The following is a 15,864-nucleotide window of genomic DNA, read 5'->3' as shown; positions in this document are numbered from 1 at the left end:
GCGCCCGGCTGAACTTGGGGTGAGGTGGGGGAAGGTTCGGCGACTGAGGTAAAAGGCCTTAACCAGATCGTTATAAGTGGTCAGATTATCCCTGGTGTCCAACTCGTCTCCAGTGACTCCGGCGTGGTTGACTAGGCCTCGCGCAATGGAATGGGTGACCTCGTTGAGGTTGGGGAGGTATGGATGGACCACCCGCATGGGTGGGGATCCATGTCAGGGAGATCATGCTTTCTTTAGAGTGTGGTGCCTGGCAGAGGATGCAAAGCGCTTGAGGAGAAATACGGCCTTTGCTGAAGTTAGTGACGGCTGAGCGAGAGTCACACACGATGGTGCGACAGGTGGGATCTAGAGTGGCCAGAGTGATGGCCACTTTTTCAGCCGTCTCGGCAGTGGGGGTAGTGACGCTGGAGGCGGGGTGTAGGACTCCATCACGGTGACGGCCACAGATCGTGTGCCATGGGAATATTGGGCTGCATCAACAAATGTGACGCCAGGTACGTGAGCAAGGGCTTTTATGATAGCTCCGGCCCGAGCTTGGCGCCGGGCCCTGTTATATTCAGGGTGCATGTTTCTAGTGCTAGGGTCTGTGTGGATCCAGCTACGGATGTCAGTCGGGATCAATTGTTTAAGGCCCTGTTGCTGATGGTAAGTGAAGCCAAGCGTGGGGAGAATAAAGTGTCCCGTTTCAATAAGGGTGAGCCGTTCAAGATGAGAGCGCTGTTGTGTTTCAATGAGTTCGGCAAGGGTGTTGTGAACTCCCAGTTGGTTGAAGAGTTCAATGCTGGTTTAACGCGGGAGGCCAAGTGCTTGCTTGTAGACCCCTCGTATGAGGGTGTCGACCTTGTGTTGCTCAGCCCGGTACCAGTTGAGGTACTCAGCAACGTAGGTAATGTGACATATGACAAAGGACTGCACGAGGCGGAGAAGGCTTTCTTCTTTGAGTCCCCCACGTGGTTTGGCGATACGTTTAGGAAGGCGTAGGGTGTTTTTAGATTGGGCAGAGATCTTGTTGAGAGCCAAGGCGTTGGAGCAGTTGGTCGAGATGGTGAGACCGACCACCCCGATACTAGGGAGGTGTGCAATAGGACTGCCACCTTAAAGGCGTAGGGTGATGGAGCCACAGGGTGGGTGATCAGATTGGTGTTTGGGAGTGCGAGTGCGTCCCCACTCAATGGGTTCTACAGAAGAAGATCCAATTTAGCCGGCCACAGGTGCGCTAATACTACCATACTTCATGACTTAGGAGACAGCTAAAGAAAGGGCACAGCAAACAAGTTTTCCTACAAAAACTATTATAGGTGTATAAAGGTATAGAAGCTTATGTGTACGTGAGTGTAACACTGTTGATAGTAATGAAACAAGGAATAGCGATATTCATCCGTCCACATATCATTATTATCGAGTCAATTAAAACAAAATTGTGCATGAATTGTTATTCTTCTTATTATTATTATTTGTTTTGTACACATATACACACAAAGACACGAAGAAAATAGGGAGGGAGCAAGCTGACAACTGTCACCGAGAGAGGCACAACGCCTGCTTACTCTTTCAAGAGGAGGGAATAGAGGAAATCAAAATAAGAGGAAAGAAAAGAGGAAATAAAGAAATGACAGAGATGCAGACAGAACAAAACAAAACGCAAATAATGTCTATAAACGGGAGGCCAAGTCAGTGTCCTTCATAAATGTTAGCAGGGCTCGATGGGCCTGGTCACGTCGAGCAGCGCACCCCCTTGGAAACAGGCAATCGTCAAGGGCGCATTGATAATTAAGGAATATAGACTTACCACAGTAAGTCGGTATCCCTTAATCAGCAATGCGCGCTGCGGAACGAATGCGGGACACTCTAAAACGAGATCTTCAAGTGTCTCACAGGAGCCACAAAACGCACACGACGGTCTGTCCACACGTCTTTGTTGGTATATATGCGTTCGCGCACTAACACAGATCCAACCCTTAACGTATATAACAGTGCTCTAGCAGGACGGGGAAGCCTCGACCACGAACACGGGCATGAAGTGATCGTGGAAACAGGGCATGCAAATCAGAACTACTGCTGAGCATTAGCCTCTCTACAATATTTTTACAAGAGTTGTCGCCGCGTATCTCCCATCATCAGCCTATATTAATGTCCACTGCAGGACGAAGGCCTCTCCCTGCGATCTCCAATTACCCCTGTTTTGCGCTAGCTGATTCCAACTTGCGCCTGCAAATTCCCTAACTTCATCACCCCTCCTAGTTTTCTGCCATACACGACTGCGCTTCCCTTCTCTTGGTATCCATTCTGTAACTCTAATGGTCCTCCGGTTATCCATCCTACGCATTACATGGCTTTCCCAGCAACATTTTTTCTCTTAATGCCAACTAGAATATCGGCTCACATATAGGATGTTTATTAGCGCACTGTGACGCGTTGCATTCTTGATTCGGGGCGGCATAACATGGGGCATACAGTAGTGGCCATGGGAGAAATTATACAGTCAAGTACATCACGAGGCGTAGAAACGAAGCGCTCTAATGGTATGAACCTACAGTTCACTTCTATTTACTGCGATAGCAATTATATGGACACTCAAGCGCATTTCTGCCCTCGCCATCGTCGCCGCCGTGAGGTTCCATATAAAGTTCTGTTTTTCATTCTGAAAGATTACATTGGTGAGATGACAGTGAGAACTAACATTGTGTGGAAGGAAGAAAGAGATCGCCCAAAAGAAGATCGTCATTGTGTCATCAAAGATTGTAAAGCGAATGATGTAAGGAACGAACAAGTAAAAAAATGAGGCGAATGGGCATAAACTAATAGAAAAGAAGCCATACCAAATAAAAAAGGTTACGCCTCCATTCCACCCTTTGAAAGTGGATGTACAACGAAGATGTTGCCGACGTTAGAAAAGCACCCCCACAACACGCGACGTACGTCACGCGGTCACGCCTGTGTGCGGAAGTGCAGCATGCATCCTCAATCTTCCAGGCCTTCCAGCAAGCGCAAGTGCCTTATTAAACAGAGTGAATGTTTAAAAGTAAATTGCGTCATAAAAATGCGTAAAGTACGACTTACACACAAGCTGCAGACATGATAGGTTCGGATTGCTGTTCGAATGTACGAGAAAACATAAATATGTTCCGCGGTAACAAAACGACAAACCCCCTTTCCAGCCGCCGTTTGAAGTCCATCTCAGTGGCCGCGGGCGCTATGTGGTGGCACCGTTTTTGGATAGTGCTTCCCATAATGTCGATTACGGTCGCAGCATACGCAGTGCGACAGATGCAATGGGCCCACGCATCGAGGACAGATACTTTGTGCGCACGCATTCGTCACGCGTGCGCGCACGTGTGCGGAAGGGCAGCAAACACCTTCCTAATTGTAGGGCCTCTGCCTAGCGCAACTGCATTATTGAAATAATTCTATTTCTCAAACGAAAATGCTTCAAAAAATTTGTAAAGCGTGATTTACACACAATCTCTAGACATGATAGCATTGGATTTTAATTCGAATATAGGAGAAAACATACTTCTGTTACGCGGAAACTGAAACACAAAGCCCTCTAGCTGCGGTTTGTTTTGGGGGGAGTACGGAGCGAAAGCGAAAAGTCCCGACCAAATGGAAGCTAAAATCTGCGCTATTATATATAACCGCATGTATGGTTTCAACCCTACCAGGTTTCATCACTTTCATCGATTGTGACGGCTCTGCATAGGTAAATAATTGGACGTGTCATTAGTGTAAATTCTAAATGATCTATTTGAGTATCAATATCTAGGTCAGTATAGTGCAACGATTCTATTTCAACGCTATTCCTTTTCGCATTTCGTCATAGCTTCGATCGGAGCTCCGTCCACGCGATCAACGAGATTGGCCGGCGGTGAACAGTAGGGGACAATAAAGGAATAGAATCAAGCGAAAGCAAATGTTGCACTGTGACGGCCCTGTAGCGCAAATAGGGAAGGCGTGTTCCATAGTGCTCGAGAAAAAGACGAATTTCGCTTTGTTTTCAAGAAATGTTTTCAAGAAATATATTCAAGTTAAACTGACCAAACACTATAGCCATCTATGCTTCCTCAGTGGGACGTATAACGAAGATTTCAGCAAACGCGGCGCATCAGAGCAAGAGGCGTTCTCACACCGTGAACAAATTTCTGATCATTTTTTTCTTCCGAGGCACATGTTCTCTTCCATGTCAGAGGAAAATAAATTTCGGGGCTGACATTGACAATAAAATTGTTTTTCCCACTTTCTTAGGATTTTTAGTAAAATATATGAGCCAATTAAATTGGGCATTTTATTTCAGGATTTCTCCAGTCCGAGGTGCACTTGATAACGAACACATTTTATCTAACATTCGTTCCACGTACGTTTAGTATGCGGACTGTTCGAGCATTAAGCAATCAGAAAAAAAAAAAAGGAAAAGTTACGTCCTGAACACTTATTGTCTTTTTCTACCACCGTTTTAGACCCGTGCCCCAATAGTGTAGCTGAGGTTTCTTGTCCTTCAAGCCATTTTCTTACGCCTGATATTCCGCGAATCTCGCTTTCCCCCCTTACTTCATAGCTTTGCGCATATCGGTCCCTTCCCTGCAAATAAAAATGATCCAGCGCCATGAACTCTGCAACGGCTTGTGCAGATGGCAGACAGTCAACACAGGACACTGTATCATAATGTAGCACAAATTATGATCTTGATGTTATCACCTAATCGTTCATGTGTATTACTCCCTTACTCTCTTGTTTTGATGTTGCAAGGAGATGACATATCGGTCCCTTCCCTGCAAATAAAGATGATCCAGCGCCATGAACTCTGCAACGGCTTCTGCGGATGGCACACAGTCATCACAGGACACTGTATCATAATGCAGTACAAATAATGATCGTGAAGCTATCACCTAATCGTTCATGTGTATTACTCCCATACTCTCTGGTTTTGATGTTGCAAGGAAATGACCACGCAAGATTACCACACCGTGAAGGATTGAATGCAAATGAGGGGGCGAAGGAGAAAAAGAAGGGAGAAACAGGTAACAAAGAGCGAAGAACGAAAAGTTAACTAATCAGCACTCAGACGCAACGAGCCAAAAAAGGAGGATGGGGGGAGGGCATCCGCTAGGTTATGGGGTGGACGAGGGGGAGAGAGGATAGTACCCACCGTTTTCGAGCCAATGCACGTGCCTGTGTCTGTGCCACCACGTGCTGCTGACCGCATTTGCAAGGCCAAACGAGATCTCAACCACCCCCCCCTCCCCCCCACCTTCCTTACAGCTGTGTGCGCTTGCCGCGCCGATGAACGAGTAGCAGCGAAAGATGTCGCTTGTTGTTACGGGTCCATGTTTGCGTGTTGTGCGCCTTTTTCTCGCATCGCGACGTCATCCGCTGACTCGATTCTGAGACTTTCTTTCTTTGTCCTTTGGAACCTCTCTCCACTTGTCTATAAAAGCTTGTGCGCTCTGCACAAGCTCAGATCCGCTCCGAAAGATTGAGTCCATACGATTCCGTTCATCGCAGACGACTGACGCACTGCTTAAACATGAAGGTGAGCTTTGTGGTTCTTGTACATCTCCTCACAAATTTTTCTTTGAACGAAAGGGCTGGTGAAATCGGTTTACCTCGATAAACAGCAAGGTTCTTGTAAGACAACTGTTGTTTTGATCTTATCATTGATGATGATGGTTTCTAATGGCATCACGTTTGAAACGAGGCGGCGACAAATAGTCACCTAGGCTGCTTGAGCTAACCTGATTTTACTGCCTCCATTACCATTACACTTGACCATTATGTATATCTCTACTTTATATTGCTTCTCTTCATTATAACGCTTATCATCAACTAACGTCCGCCACTGCAGGCAAATTTTGTTCATTTGCTATGGAGCTCTCTTGAATAGCACCGCAGCCAGTTGTATACGCCGACGGGTTCAATATTCACTCAAAAATCACCGACTAGAATGTTTCTGATTTCATTCTCTTTTTTTCGTTTCGAAATTCGTGTGCAGGCACAACAACGTTTAAGTTAAATCGTGGCCGTAAATGTGCATTGCTTATTTTGTTTTCGCCCTCATGCGCCTCCTATTGCAATTGAGAGTCCTGGTCGACCTCCTGGTACTCTCAGTTGCATTATCCGTCATTTATATTTTTTTTTCTTGTGAAGTTATCTCTGCGCTATCAAGGTTTATTCCTCTGGACAAACTTTATGCTCATGTCGTCTTTCGCGCAGCTATACACGTGCAACAGGATCTAATTTCACTATGCTACAACCTCCACTATCGTAAAGGTGTACCAAAAAAAGAATAATGTATTAACACATTCACAAATAGTCAACAAGCTCTTAAGGCGAGTAAAAAACAAACAATCTTTCCATGCTATGAATGACTAGAATGGACGAAGCAAAACTTGACTTTACAGGGTAGCTTTGATGTGTCAAAAGAGGCACAGATATGAAATCTTTTCCCGCTGTCCACTCGCAGGTCCTGGTTGTTGCTGTGTTCGCCTGCGTAGCATGCCTTGCCCTCGCCGGTGATGTCAAAAAGGAAGAGAAGGCTGCCGGCAAGGCTGAGGAGGTCGAAGGCCGCGGACGTTTCTTCGGAGGCGGCGTCCACGGCGGCGGACATGGTGGCGGTTTTGGAAGCGGGTTTGGGCACAGTTCCGGAGGCTCCCAGAGCGGCTTCCAGCAAGGAGGCGCCGGACACCACCAGGGCTCGTCAGGCTTCTCTGGAGGCGGCTCGACTAGTAACGTTCAAGGCTACGACAACAAGGAGGGGTACCGCTCCAACTCAGGCTTCTCTAAGACCGACTCGAACCAGCACGGAAGCGGGTCTGCCCAGCATTCGGGTGGCTTCGCGGGTGGCTCCTCGGGTCACCAGTCTGGCCATGGAAGCCAGCACCACGGCTACTCTGGCTGAGGCTAGTAGAAGGTAAGGAAACTATCTTTATCGGTATTGCCTACTTTAATTTAGCTTCTATCGGCGACGATGAAAAAATTGGCACTAGGCATGCAAACCACTTGGAAGCGCTTCGTCAACGTTCTTGTTATCGCGTGTTATCCAGCGCATTTATGCGTTTATTTAGCTTGATCTTTGTTCTAAGCTCTGCGCTGGCTGAACCCAACATCTTACATTGACTTTCTTCCGAGATTTGTATAATGGGCAAGAAAGTAGCCATCGGGGGACCTATTCAAATCCTTGTTTTTCGTTATGCAATAAGTAAACAACGCGTGTAGGAGGAAGTAATGGATTTTTATAACATTACAGCCTACCATGGCATTGGAGAATCAGGTATCTTAGATACTGTTGAGCAATCTACTACGCTTTGTTCTCATGTGATAGACGGAAAATTAAAAGGCCTGTCTTTTGCTGATTTGTATTTTTCTTTACCACTGTTTTCAGGTGTGAAGCGTCACCTCCAGTCATCCTTTAAACATCATCTACTATAACGTTCTACTCTCGTGCTCTTCCATACTCCACCACAAAACAGAAGAAAACTGTAAAAACCATCCATGAATGAAAATGTAACGCCATAGAACGTAAAAGTATCCTTTTTACAAAAAGAGGGCGGATTTTGTAATAAAAGTATGCATTTGTATTATATGTCTGCGTGACTCGGTTTCCTCGCATAAATGCAGACTCTGGCAGAACTCTCATCGCTATATGGCCGAAGGAGTTCTAGTGGATTACGTACACACGTACACCTCCGCTGAACCTTCAGTACCATAAATGTATTTTTCACTTTTCTTATAACTGTGCACAAAGGTTCTTTGAAGTAAAGTTCAATTGAAGAAAAGGTAATTGTGAAGGTCATGGCATTAAGGCCAAAAAAAGAAAATTTGGTACCGCATTGCATCTATGGTGACCGAAAGGTACCCTGAAGAGCCGAATTTGGTGTCGTTATTTATAAAAGTTTGCATCCTGCCTAAAGGAAATGCGCGCAAGTGTGAAGTCACGACGAAGGCCAATGAAATATGAAGAACTTTGCGATGTAGCACGAGGAGTACCTTTCAGAACATCGAGTAATCGTTCATGCGCTGTTTAATTCGTTCATTCTCGATAAACCTCGGTATTGGGTTTTTCTCAGAGCAACCTGATTTAGGCGACCGGTGATGAGCGAAAACACGGCGCTATCTTTTAGAGAGACGTTTGACGCTTGGCCGAGACAGACAATTACTGGAGCTCCTTCCACTGTCGTAGCAGCAAGAGAAAGACGGCAGGTAAGTAAGAATTGGTATATCAGACATGGAAACTCCTAATGCGATTAGCGCTCTTTCAGAGCCTCACCCAATTTGCAGTACGCATGGTTCACACATCTCCTTGAAATCATTGAAAACCGTCGAATTAGGAGAAAGAAATTCAAGGGCCTTTAAGATCCTTGAAAATTAATGCTCTTCCTCATTTCTTTGACAACTGAGGTTGGGGTGACTTCTGAACACCCAAAGTAACAAACTCTGTATGCGCGTAATTCCATGAATATTCTGTGTTGGGAAATGCTAGATATGTTCAGTTCTCAGAGTTTTGCTAAGCGATTGCAGTCTGGTATATCCATGGCCACTGACGACAGGTTTGTTTAAATCGCCATTGCCACTACTGTACTAGACGAATCCAGATCAAGCGACCAAGTCGTACCAACATTCTTTTGTTTTGTTTTGTTTGGATAGTTCGTTTACATAGCACCGTCATAGCTCACTTGTTGAGGTCTACGCTTTAAAAATGCCTGGAGGCGTAAGTTTCAGCCATGCGGCCTTAACCTGACGAGCATCTTTGGGTGCACCCGGACTCTACTAATCCTCATCGAACGTAGTGTCTGATGTGCCATAAGGTGATGGACATCGTTACAATGGGAAAGTCGACTTTCACAAGTCACCTGAAGAGCTTGAAGCCTGTGTGCAATTCCGTGGCTGCATCGCAGTAAACAATTTCAGCTAAGGAGAAGAAGCGTTGAATATTTTGTTTTAGTACATGAGTCACACTGGTTTGTTGCAACGTCCTTAAAATGGGACTTTAGCAGCCTGGGAATCCTATAATTGTCCTTGAATTTTGCGATCGTTGTTCTGTACGACCCTGAGTATGTAGAGGACGCTCCATTTACTTGCACACCAATTCATCAAATTAGAGTGGAATGAACCACATTTTATGCATGTCCGATTATACACCCTGGATCCAATTTTAAGCCTTCGACTTTCACCATGGTTTCCCCGAAGCGACGCGACCATTTTGTATATAGGCTATGGTTGGGCGTCGCATTTACTAATGCCTACGCATTCCGCATGGGGATGGCCAACGCCGCAGCGGTGACAATGAAACAATCCATCATGTTCTATGCCAGTGCCCGCAGTACAGTGTGCAGAGATAATTGCTTTCCGTAGTGCAGAACCAGTTGGACGACCAGCCTTTGTCGGAAGAAAGTATTTTGCACCGCCGACTGGACATCGCATCTGAAGGCCGTGTAAGCGCTATTGTGCTTGTTGAGATCGACCGACCTGTGTGAACTTCTGTAATTGGAACGCCTTTTTTTTTTTCATGCGGACATTCAGGCGGGACCACAGCGCTTGTTGCGCCACCTGCCTGATGTCGTTGTCGTGTCCGTCCGTTGATCTGTCATGCAATTGCCGAAACCGTTCTCCTGCGCAGCCTTCGTGCCACCACCACCAAGGGGACGTGTGCTCCCCCACCCAATATTTGCGAGAATGCCTCACCGTCTGAGAAGACACATAAAGAAATTAAAAAAAAGTTATGCTTGATCCCTCTTTCATAGGAATCGGTAGAATACGAAAGTGAAACATGAATTCACCGAAACTGTTGCACGTTTGCTTCGTGAACTCACCGGCCGCTGCAGCGAACGGCGCACGATTTGCGTGTCGGTGACCGTGTTGCAGGCTTGCTTGGCGCGCGGCGCTCTGTTGGCGATCGGCGTCCTCCTGCCGAGTCGCTTCGGCGAAGGCACGAGCATTTTGGTCCGGCTCCGTATAGTTTCTTGGACAGCCAGTTGAGTTGTGCCGCGCTCAGCTTCGGGAATGCGAGTAGCAGAGTTAGCAGCGTGTGCCGAGAACGCGCGAAGGCGTTCTGCTTCACGTTGGCGTGTCTCTCGCCGGACCAAAGTGAGATTTGCCCATCGACGCCATTGCCTTCATGCGCCGTTTAGCGCAGTGGTTTTCTCAGTTGGTGCCATCGCCAGCCAAGCAGTAGGTGACTTGTAAGCACTGCTTATGCATTTTGAAGCTGCACTCTGTAGTTGACGAGTCGTCACATGCTAATCGGACGCGAAAGACAAACCATGTGTGGAAGCTGCGTCGCCACCACAGCAGAAGGCCTGCACCACTTACATCAGGGGTTCTATTTTGTACAAGTGACTTTCAATGTCATAATGCCTTTCCGCGCGAAGTCACCGCTTTTGGAAATTGTGTATACGTATGCACGACAATTTTTGAATAGTCCAATCAAAGCTCCCTCAGTTTGGGGGGATGTTTCTTTCGTGATCTCTTCTCTTTTTCCGGGGCTGTATACCAAACTTATTTTGTAAAAAGGCGTTTAATAAAAGCACACGTCCATCCTGCGTAAAGCAAATTTGTTTTATATCCTTACAACGCGAAAGCTGCCGTTGCATAAAAAAAATCAAACGCAAGTGCTCCTATTTTTGAAGCCGTAGCCACATATTTGTCGAATCTACATCCAATCCATGTCGTTGAGCGCACGCAATATGGCGGCCTCTTGAAGCCGAGCAGCTGACTGTCGCGTCACCGAGCGTTTAGGCTAGTCCGTAATGTCCCGCAAGTGATTGCGACCCACGACCGTTTATTTTCCTCTGAGAATAAATTGAGACGCTGCTTCCGGGAGACGTTAAGATACAAGAGTGAGGTGAGTAAATATTGCTCGTGTAATGCTTGGGCATTGTGTGGTTTTCACTGCATGTATTGAATGGCGAGTGCTCATGATAATGTTTTCTTAGGTAGAGCCAACAAGAGAGAGAGAGAGGTTTATTTGAAGAAAGGCAGAGAGGTCGGCTTGAGCGTTAAAGAATTATTCATAACACCGAAGGACAAAATTTGGAACATAGTGGATCGAGAACTGTCAAGGCACCAAGCACCTTTCAGTAGGGCACCACCACGACAGAACAATCGCTTCGTCAAAGTGATCGCAGCGACAGTAACCCTTCCTCGGTCATGCGCCCCTGCGCTGATGGTTCCGCTCCGACAAAGAAGCTGCTAGAACGATAAATGTGAGTAGCGACTTTAAGTCTTTTTTTTACATTAATGGTACAAAAAGGTAAAACAGAGTAATCAAATCGAAGTGAGCGTTTTATGCAGGTGATAAGTTTAGACAAAATGTTTGCCTTACTGTGTGGCGGTCGGGCTGAAATTCTCTAGTTTTTAGAAAGGCTTCAAAATGTCGGCGAAACGTCCATGCGTGTCGTAGGAACAGGCCGCTATTCTGTTTCACTTTATTGAGCAGCATCCATACCTGCTTCTACTAAGTGCTCGCCACGTATGAGTGCGGCTCGAAAAAACGAGCTGTGGGAGGAAATAGTGGCCCTTCGAAATGAACAGCGGTAAAGCCAAGCCGCTGGCGCAGTCACTGGGCCAGCATGTGCTGACCTCTGTATTAATTGTATAGATCAGTAAATAAGCGTAAAATTTACGTGTAGTGCTGTGATGATCATTTCTTGTACACATTTGCAGGGTATAACTGGCAATATTTAGGCACTTATGTGGCTAAAAGAAAAAAGTCAAGTTAAAGTAGCCATGTAATGCATTTTAATGAAATGGGACGGCAGAATTTTGATGGGCCAGAAATATATTTTCAGTATCTCAATATAGAGTGACAATAGCATTATTGCAGTAACTACAAAGCCTGCGAATGTGGACCAATACAACAACATACCAAGGCCTTGTTGCTGAGCTTCTTTAAGCAAAATTTAATTTATTTTATTGCAAACAGCACCATAAGGCACAGATGGCTGGCCTGCGGCAGCTGACAGAAGAAGTGCGCAGCCTGCGTGACATACAGCAGCAGTGAATCGAGCAGGAACGCTGGTCTCAGGGGACGAATCAACGCCTCCTGCAGCTGTTGCTGGCTGCACTTGCTCATGTTGCAAGCCAAGGCCCTCACCCATTTCAGGCCCCTCATTAAATGTAAAGAAGCATAGGCAAGGAATTTTTCATCGCATTTTTAATTGCTTTAAAAAATTCGCTGATGTAATGATGATGTGAAGTCAGACTATTGCTGGTTTTCAACAAACAATTGCTTACGTCACCCTTTAATGCAACCACAAATAGCATAGCAGATGCAGCATGATTTTGTGCTTGAATTGATACTGCAGCAATAGGCGTGTCCATACCATCAGGCTCACCTGCACAAGTGCCAGTAAGCCTGGTGGTGCGAGCATTCTGACTGTGACTTACAATTTCCAGGCGCTTAATTGCTGTAATGTCAATGTGCGCATGAGGCCACACCACAATTTCATCATGTCTCACCAAATAGTGGCGATTACTTCTTGAAAGGCGGGAGAATTCGGAGCTTAATATAACATTGAAAGCAACCTATGAACACACACAAAAAAATGTGATGAAAATTCCTTGCCTATGCTCCTTCATTTCATTTGTATATTTGTCAATAATAAAGTACGACATTATTTCTTTTTCTGTAACTCCACGACAGCATGTTCTTTTCACATGTTGCGGTGTGCTTACACATCTGGCTGTGATAAATATAGTTCTGTTGGTGCAAGATAATTGATGCGTCTGTACATTCTTTTCTCGTACAGTTTAAACTGGGCGCTATTTCTGTGTAACTGTGGATTGCACAATAGTTTTCTGAAACAGTGCGTGCCGGTACTTGCGATATTTTAGATGCAAGTGGAAGGGGATGTGATTTTTATACAAGGCGATGTGCTATATGGTGCATGTCTCTACTACTGCAGCCTGATGATTTTCACGGTTCTTTAATGTAATTGCTATTGCATGTGATGTGTGCATAAACACGTTTTACTTTAAAAAAGGGCTGTAGGTTGAAGCAGGGGGGTGAATCTTCCTATACCTCCCAATGGTTGTTTTATAGCAGACGCTCAGTCGACGCTAGCGCCAAGGGGCACTTCAGTTAGGCCCTAGCGGATGGATGACGGTACTACGGTGGCGAAAAAAAAGAAAAAAAGAAAGAAAAGCGGCGCGATTTTTTTTACCCTCCCCCTTTCGCTATAGCACTTTTTTTCTTCCTTTTCTATAATAACGTTGTTCCGCTCTTTTCTCCTTTCCCTCTTGACTTTCCTATTCCTCCTCGCAAGCCTCGCCTCACCCTACCCTCGTGCCACGCGCAATGCTCTTTTTTTTTTATTTCTTTAGCTGTCCGCGGCGCGCTCTTTTTTTTTTTTTTGTCGCGGGCGTTATCAGACGCACCACCGGACCGAAGCGCGTGCTCCGCGCTCCTCTCCTGTCCGGCCGTGCCATTCGTGCATTCATGCTGCGTGCTTGCGCGCAGTGGATTCTTTTTTACGTTTTCATGCACGCAATCCCGTTCATTATTACGATCAAGCAAGCATGTGCCCAAATTATATTAAAAAATAATTGCACTTACAACACAACAGTTCTTTGGACTCACTTTATTGTGTTCGTTTGCGAAAACCAGAATTGGAGCAGACAGTGCAACACACTATAGAATGCAACAAAACGCGGATGGTGTTCCATGTTCGCACATGTAAAAAAACATTTATTGTAATTCATCTAATTGCGCAGAATAGCTTCTCACGGCCTGCTTCTCGCTCGGTCCATAAAATTCACCTACGTGAAGGGCACAGAGCATATTCTGCGGTTGTTGACCTTGTCTCTGGGCAAACCCATTAGGTCCATCCTTCCAACGTAGGTTAAAAACGCTTCCATCCTGAAGAACAGTGAAGATCATAAATTATAAAATCGCAGTTGGAACATACAAAACAGAACTCGTTTCGCATCGCGGCAGAGTACTAGTTGTACCTTAACTCTCAGAAACGCATTTTTAAACGATTGCGATCAATTAGATAGAAATAAGTGCAAAGCGCACACCTACACACGTGTTCCTTGCGATACGCACAGGTGGTACTATATTTATCAGGAGCTTTTTGTTCGCTGCTTGTTGGCACAACGATTTACAGCATCGTTGTGGTGTTTTCAAATCAGCCAACTGCTGCCTCACCACCGGACAGCCATGTACGACTGCGCACCATTACTATCACAAATAAAAACCGGGAAGTAAATAGCATGGTGCTCACCTGTTGTCTTTAGGGATGCGGTAGAATTTCACGTCGCATGGCTCACTTCGTCTTGATGTGTTCGTACACCACTGAACCACACACGAACAGCGACAGCTGCGAGACATGGCGGAAAAAAAAGCCGACAAACGTGCAACGGTAGGTTACCACAGGGACCACACTGCTAGCACGGAAGGCGAAAAACTGACCGTATAATGCCAGAAAAAAAGTTCTGCCGTTTTGGCCGTTATCAGCACAGCCGACGACGAGCGCTGGCCGCGCCGCCAATAGTTGAAGGCGAGAGAGAAACGACCAAGTTGAGAGAGGGTTGACAAGAAAAAAAAAGAAAATCGATTTTGGTTCCGCATCCATCTCATGGATGGCGCTGCAATTCGCGTGGACAAAAAACCAGCGGAGTTTCCGGGGCCTGGTTGAAGAATAAAGAAAGGTGCAGTTTTGTTTAATGCCTTTATTTACATGTAACTGCTTTATTTGCAGTGCTAGCTTGCACTATAAAAATATTACTGTGTAACATTTCAGTTATTGACTTTACTATTTACAAGTGAGGGCACTTTGCTGAAATCTACGTGAACACACTTCACGGGAGCCACACCGCTTGACATGTTCGATGACCAGTTGACAGCATTTTCGTCACTGAGACAAAATTCTGCGGTTGTTGCGAGAGAAAAGGGTGCAGGACCTAGACGGTGTGCGTGTAACAGCACGTTCGATGGAGCAGAGGGTGTGATGTGCACCGTGCATTTTGGCTTTTGTGAGCTTCACTGCCCGAGTAGAAAGCGAGGAGACGAAAGCTAATTTCCTTCATTGCATAAGCGGAGCGGAGAACTGTCAGGGATACCATGCAGTAAGAAAAAAGGCTACAAAACAAAACTGCGCGCGTCATCCATGGCACATAGGGCATCTACATGACGACAGCAGCAGCAAGCAAATCATGTCAGACACACTTTTAGAAGCCACAAATAGTTAGTTTGCTTTCAATCTTATATGTTACACTATATAGTCTATTTTACTTATTATAAATGTAAGGTCTACCATAACCCTCGACTACACAACTTTTACATTTCTCTACAAATCGTGAATGCTTTGCATTACGTAGACATCAACTACAACTGAGTATGGAAAATGTTTTGTCAGCAATTTCACAGCATTAAATGCACAATGCAATTATTTCGTATATGTTAGACCACCACATCTGGCTGACACTACAACAGCGTGTATGCACCTACCGATGCTCACAATGCTGTTGAAGTCGCAAATACAGCCACACACTCCTCAAGTATAATGCATGTGCTGCGCACGGGTTGTGTCGAACATGCCGATTACACTGTCTCGGACAGCCCGCCCTCTCAGATAATTCAATCGAGACCCCCTGTTTCGGGGCAGACCGTGTGGTATGGGGTCGCCGTTGTTATCGAGCTCGCTACTACTGCTGGTGCTGCTGTCGTCATCACTTTCATCATCCTCGTCTTTGTCGCCCTCAGACAGCCGAAGGTTGTGTGTGCAGCACAGCACATGCAGCGAAAATGTTGGCCGCACGTTCTGGCTCGTAGAGAAGGGTGCGGTACCGCTGCAGACAGCGGAAACGGCTCATCAAGAGCCAATACACCTCTCCACTACGGAACGCATGGCGCCATGTGCTGTGTTGTAC

At 45.9% G+C, this 15,864-nt stretch overlaps 1 protein-coding gene across 1 annotated transcript in view; it reads left to right on the top strand.

The window, feature by feature from the left end:
• Nucleotides 1-5,455: 5,455 nt before the first annotated feature.
• The window catches only part of LOC119436909 (uncharacterized), a 21,236-nt gene continuing 10,827 nt past the window's right edge, over nt 5,456-15,864 (top strand). The window contains exon 1 of the mRNA XM_037703948.2: nt 5,456-5,527. Coding sequence (XP_037559876.1) covers nt 5,522-5,527 — 6 coding nt within the window. The 5' untranslated portion in view covers nt 5,456-5,521. The remainder of the gene's footprint in view (nt 5,528-15,864) is intronic.

Source organism: Dermacentor silvarum, chromosome 1 (assembly GCF_013339745.2).
Source record: "Dermacentor silvarum isolate Dsil-2018 chromosome 1, BIME_Dsil_1.4, whole genome shotgun sequence".
Taxonomy (NCBI): domain Eukaryota; kingdom Metazoa; phylum Arthropoda; class Arachnida; order Ixodida; family Ixodidae; genus Dermacentor; species Dermacentor silvarum.
The sequence above is the reverse complement of the archived record's forward strand: the minus strand, read 5'-3'. Positions and strand labels throughout refer to the sequence as shown.